The 6,000-nt window shown below is 40.1% G+C and overlaps 1 protein-coding gene across 1 annotated transcript; it reads right to left on the reverse strand.

Moving 5' to 3' along the window:
* Positions 1-4,592: 4,592 nt before the first annotated feature.
* Positions 4,593-5,267, reverse strand: LOC146721945 (uncharacterized). The gene has a single exon (XM_085485812.1). It carries the CDS (start codon positions 5,265-5,267, stop codon positions 4,593-4,595), a length of 675 nt encoding a protein of 224 aa, XP_085341938.1.
* Between the last annotated feature and the right edge of the window lie 733 nt (positions 5,268-6,000).

Genomic DNA, 6,000 nt, shown 5'->3' on the forward strand with positions numbered 1-6,000 from the left:
TACCTGATCAATAAAAAAGTGAAGAAGAAGGGAGGTAAGGTAGTAGCGGCCTTCATAGATCTGAAGGCGGCGTTTGACTCAGTAGATAGGGAGGTGTTAATGGAGGCGATGAGGAAGAGGGGGGTAAGAGAAGGGTTAAGTAGTAGGATAGAAGAGGTATACAAGGAAACGAGGAATAAAGTAAGAGCGGGGAAGGAGGAAGGAGAAAACTTCTGGACGGCAAGGGGTGTGAGGCAAGGTTGTCCAATGAGCCCACACTTGTTCAATTTGTTGATAGCGGATATAGAGGAAGTGCTGAAAAAAGGAGGCTGGGGAGGAGTAAAGTTGGGAGGGGAAAAAGTGCACTGCTTGGCATATGCTGATGACATGGTGTTGTTGGCGGAGGAGGAGGAGGGGATGATACATATGTTGGGGAAAATGGAAAATTACATGGATAAAAAAAGGCTAGAGGTAAATGTGGATAAGACAAAAATAATGAGGTTTAGAAAGGGAGGAGGAAGAATGAGGAAAATGGAGTGGAGATGGAAAGGGAAAAAATTAGAGGAAGTGAAAGAGTTCAAGTATCTAGGATATAAGTTACAAAGAAATGGAGGACAGGAGGCGCAGGTGAGGGACAGAGTGAGGAAAGCAGGAGCGGTGATGAGACAAGTATGGGGTATGGGAAAGAGAAGATTTGCAGGAGACTGGATGAAAAGAGTATGGTTAATGGAAAGGTTGGTGGGAACGGTGATGGAGTATGGGGCGGAAATATGGGGGTGGAAGGAGAGGAGAGAAGTAGAGGCAATGCAGGAAAGATGGATTAGGTGGACGCTAGGAGTAGATTGGTGTACGCCGGGGTATATGGTAAGAGAAGAGATAGGAAAGGATAAATTCAGGATAAGAGCAGGAAGAAGAGCGATAGGGTATGAGAAAAAATTAGAGGAAGGAATGGGAGGAAGTTTAGCGAGGAAATGCTATGAGGAGATGAAGGAGAGGGTAAAGGAAGGAAAGGAGAAAACGGTGTGGGAGGAGGAGAGGGCAAAATTTTTTGAAGAAAGGGGGGATAGAAGAGAGGGAGATGGAGGAAAAAAGAGAAAGGGGGGAGGAAGTATATGAGGGATGGGAGCAGAAGGACAGAGAAAGGCAAAAGGAGGAAAGATGGGAGAAGATAAGAGAGTCGAGATACAATAGATGGTATGGAGAATGGAAGGAGGAGGGTTTACCGGAATACTTGAGAAAGGGATGGGGGGAAAGCAGATGGAGAAGGATAGTGAGGTATAGAATGAACAATGAAATGAGGGGCGCGAGATACTGGGAAGAGGAGGGGAAAAGAAGATGCAGACTATGTGGGATGGAAGACGAAACTTGGGAACATGTAATAGGAGAAAGTGGGGGAGAGGGGAATAAGGGAAACTGGTGGGAAAAAATGAGGGAAATACTGCAAGAAGGAGGAGAGGGAGAAGGATGGATGAGGGAATTAGAGAAAAAGAGGTTGGAGGGGAGGGTGGAAGGGGAAGAGGAGGAAGGAGGTATGAGGAGAATGTGTGAAAGTATGAATGAGGTGTTGGGGAATGTATGGGGAACTGGAAGCCGAGGCGAAGCAAGAAATAGGTTAGGGACAGCTCTTTCTCTCTCTTAATTAGTAAATAGGTAGATTAAGTTAGAGATAAGATAATTGTAAGATAGATGTAAGAGTAGAATGTAAGAGTAGTCTATAAGTGAAGATTGTAAGAAATTTGTAAGGTTTGGGTACGCTCCTCAAAAGCGCCTTTAATCCCTGAGGGGGCAAATAAAGTATTGATTGATTGATTGATACTTATATATTTTTAATTTTATACATTTTTTATTTTTAAATTGTATACATTTTTATTTTTAATTTTATACATTCTTACTTTTAATTTTATTTTTAAATTTTATACATTTTTTAATTTTATACATTTTTAATTTTTTATTTCATATATATTTTTTATATTTATATCTTTTTATTATATATATTTTTAATGTATAAATTTTAATACATTTTATATAATTTTATTTTATATAATTGTATATAATTAATATATCTTTTATACTTTTATATATTGTTTATACATTTTTAATTTTACACACACACACACACAAATGTAAATTTACTAATATTTTATAGATTAAAAAATATTATTATCAAATAAGTGTATTTATTTTAGATTAAAATGTCCTCCTTACCTTTTGTTCCCTTTTAAATTATAAAACAATATATAAAGAAATTATTAAAAATTATTATAAATTAATTTAAAAGCTCTCCTATGAACGTCCCTATTGCATGCGTCTCTCTCACACGCCTCTCTTTTCTCCTTCACATCTTCTCTCTCGCCGCCGCAGGCCCGAGCCGCCGAATCTCTCTCGCCGCTACTTCCCTCTCTCTCACTCTCGAATGCGTGAGTCTTCTCTCTCGCGCTGCAGTCCGTCTTCTTTCTCTCTTAATGAGACGGTCGCGTGCAACTCGTAAGATTAAATTATCGATTTTCTCTTGCCGCGTCAATATCGTAAAATAAAAAATATCGATTTTTTCTCGATGCGACAATGTCCTTGACACGATAATTATTTCTCGCAAATTATGTAACGGGTGCCGCGCAAATAAAGTACACCATGATATATACATATAAGTATTTATTTGTCTTATATTTAATACATAATTATATATAAAGTTTTATTACATATTAAAAACTAAAGCTACTAGCTCGCAATCGACAAGTTGGTGCTTGTTGAAGGCGTCGCTAGCGCGTATCGCATTCGGCAAATCCGTTACAGTGGATGCAATATTGGAAAATTGTGTATACTTGATATCGACCGTTGCGATGAGCCTCGTCAATCGATCAAACATTATTTCGATGCATGAATCTAGCTTGAACATACGACGTAACGTCGATTCGACCATCATTATGCGCACGTCCGCTGATTCGAGACTTATGAGCTTGGTGTCGTTTATCTTGTAAAATCGCACTGTTAGCGGCTCGACACTTATGAAATTATACACATCGTTGTTGGGGGAGTCATTGTTCAGATAATTTTTAATAGCGTGACGTTGCTTGTAGAGTCCTTTCCACGTTTCGAGAGATAGTATTAGCTGTTTTCCCCGATGATCTCCTATGGCGATCTCCACGTAACTCGGCGGATCCATTCTGATGCCGATTTCGAGGAATTTAAATTCCGTGGCCGTCAATGCGTATCGTCTTCCTAATATACTTCCTAAGATACCGCACGAGGCTCCAGCGAAACGCTGTAAAAATTAGATAAAAATTATAATTCGTAAAAAAAGATAAAAATATAAAAAGATAAAAATATAAAAAGATAAAAAATACAAAAAAAGTTATACTTACTCGTTACATTTCTTCTCGCACGTTTCATCACGTCTTGGCATGTAATTCATGCTGCTGCTTCTTTGACACGAGGGTATTAAAAAGTGAACCGTCAGTTAGAACAGTCGACGAGAGTCTGATCGTATAAAAAAGTACTAATAATCGAGTAACGCTCATTTTTAAAATATTAGGAGAAGGGGTAAATCGAATTCTTAGAAATACAATTGCGTGAGAAATTTTTAAAAGTAGTGGGGGTAAATCGAATTCTTAGAAATATATCTGGAGGGAAAAAACAAAGAGAAATATTGTATTTAAAAAATAGTAGGAGAAGGGGTAAAAGGAATTCTTAGAAATATAATTACGTGAGAAATTTTTAAAAGTAGTGGGGGTAAAAGGAATTCTTAGAAATATCTAGTGAGGGAGGGAGAGAAATAACAAAGAGAATAGTATGTAAACAATATGTTTATTCAAAAAAAAAAAACGAATGTTTGTCGCGATTGGCCGACCACCAATTAAATAATTTAAATACATTTTGTAACGCGCAATTTTTTACATGTTTATTACACCGTAAAGTATATGTGGGATCTAACCTTTTTAATACAGGTACATCTTCATATATGGCATCCAAGGTCTCAATGGTGAAACCGCTGCTCGCATCGTCCATTATTTCGGCAAGTCATTCTCGCTTTTCGAGTCCTTTTACATACACGAGAGAGGACTCTTCTTCCTTCTCTTCTTGTTCATTTATGCCAACAATAGCTGCCGTGATCAAGCGTTGAGCCATGCTGTATGGAACATTTCCATCCTTCCATTGTAAGCCGTGATGATGCTGAGTTAACCACGAGGTCTGGCGCCTTTCCGACTTTATAAGCACGCTCCATGGCACAGGGCATGCGAAGAAATAGTGCGACAGAATATATCCTCTTCTCAGGATTGCCGCTTCCTTCACAATAAATCGTTTATTTAGGATAAATCCTTGCAGGTCGACAAACGTTGGTGTAGTCATGATCTCTTCGATGTGAGTCAGTCGAGAGGTATTACGATACTCTTCAGACATCTCACATCATCATGATTATGTATCCTCCTCCCCCTCTCTCACACGCGTAGTTGTGTAAACATTTTTAGGTGATTTTGCGCACAACGTTGGTCAACGGGTTGTACTGGATCACGCAATCGTGCATGATGAGACAATATGATGTGGTATTATTAGGTATATTCTTCCTTACACTCAAACTCTAATCTCACATCCACCGTTGCGCTCTTGACCGATTCGTTTTATCGAGAACAATCGATAATCACAAACGGACCGTGACGTAGAAATAACGAGACGGTGAGGCTCGGCTCGAGATACTCGTATCTGTAATAATTTTTGCAGAAACGTGCATACATGTCATACAGAATCGACCATCTGTTTTTATCGAAATCCAGATTCATATCGTTGTACGGATAACATTCCGAGTTCAGATAGAGTTTCACGTTGGTTAATTTACAGTTGTCGAATCGACTCGTATCCTCGGACATGATGTTTTTCCGCCCTGTCTGCAGGGCAAAAATTACATATCGCGGCTTCTCCAGTTGAGTCGCGGTCTTAATGGCCCACGAATGCTTGGCCGTACGTTGCAATAGCGGAAATTCGTATAGATCCCACGAGCGAAAACCCATGCTGAGGTAACGTCCGCTTTCCAGAGCGCGCAGCATCGACAGCTTCTTAATTTCGCTCAACAACACGTGTGGCATTCGCCATTGTATCTTGAATATGTTAATCGCAGGCTCCAGTGTAGAATCTCCATACAGACAATTATTGTCGTTGCGCGCTCGTATTAAGATCAACACATGACGCGCATTAATAACTACGCGTTTGTAATCCTCGCAAAATCCCAGCAACATGTGCAGCGGCACACAAAAATATCCATTCACAGTAATCGGGCTATCCCAGCCTGCATTTCGCATAATCACGCTTCTATCGGATGATATTGTTACATAGTTTTTCAGCAGACTTGTTATTCCCACATTCCTGTTGCGATCAATCTACACCATCGAGCTCATAACAAATTTCGTCAAACATAAATGCGACGCAATTATTTCCCAGCGCCACATTAGATCCCTCAACTGGATGATTTATCCGCAGTTCTCCCTCGATGTAGAGGGAACTCTCATACGGCAACGTATATAAATCCTGTTGTTGTATGAGTATTCTTATCTCGTCGCTGTGTCTAAATGTTGTGTTGGCAAACGGGTTGTATGTGTGAGTCTCAATCTTGACAATGCGATCGTCAAAGACTGGCTCTTCCTCGATGTTGAGAATCTCAGTCATTGTTCAGATGGCGCGCACCGCAAATCCCACAGATTGTAAAAACGCAACGTTTGACGAGGTGAGTCTCTTCTTCGCGGTTAATTTGATATTAGCGTAATGATGTTGCTGCTAGGCCTGATTGTGTTCTTCGTGTCTTTATTCAACACGAGCATCACTGTCGCACGAGGGTGGCCCGCCGTCGTACGTGCAATCTAACTGTTATCTCTTTCACCTCGAAAAGTCGAGCAATCGTCCCTTCTGGTCAGCAACGCGTAACACTAAATCAGTAATGCTCCGTACGAAGACCGGCAGGTAAATGATCTGCGTCCGGCGTTTCCGATATCTTATATTCTGGTGGTACCCTCGGTGAAAATTCATGTATCGTGTGAA

The sequence above is a fragment of the Nylanderia fulva genome, unplaced genomic scaffold, assembly GCF_048542155.1.
Source record: "Nylanderia fulva isolate GAGA-0341 unplaced genomic scaffold, ASM4854215v1 Scaffold395, whole genome shotgun sequence".
Classification (NCBI taxonomy): Eukaryota; Metazoa; Arthropoda; class Insecta; order Hymenoptera; family Formicidae; genus Nylanderia; species Nylanderia fulva.

Coding starts and splice junctions, on each gene's coding strand:
- LOC146721945 (XM_085485812.1), bottom strand. CDS start 5,267: ATGCGAAATGCAGGCTGGGATAGCCCGATTACTGTGAATGGATATTTT.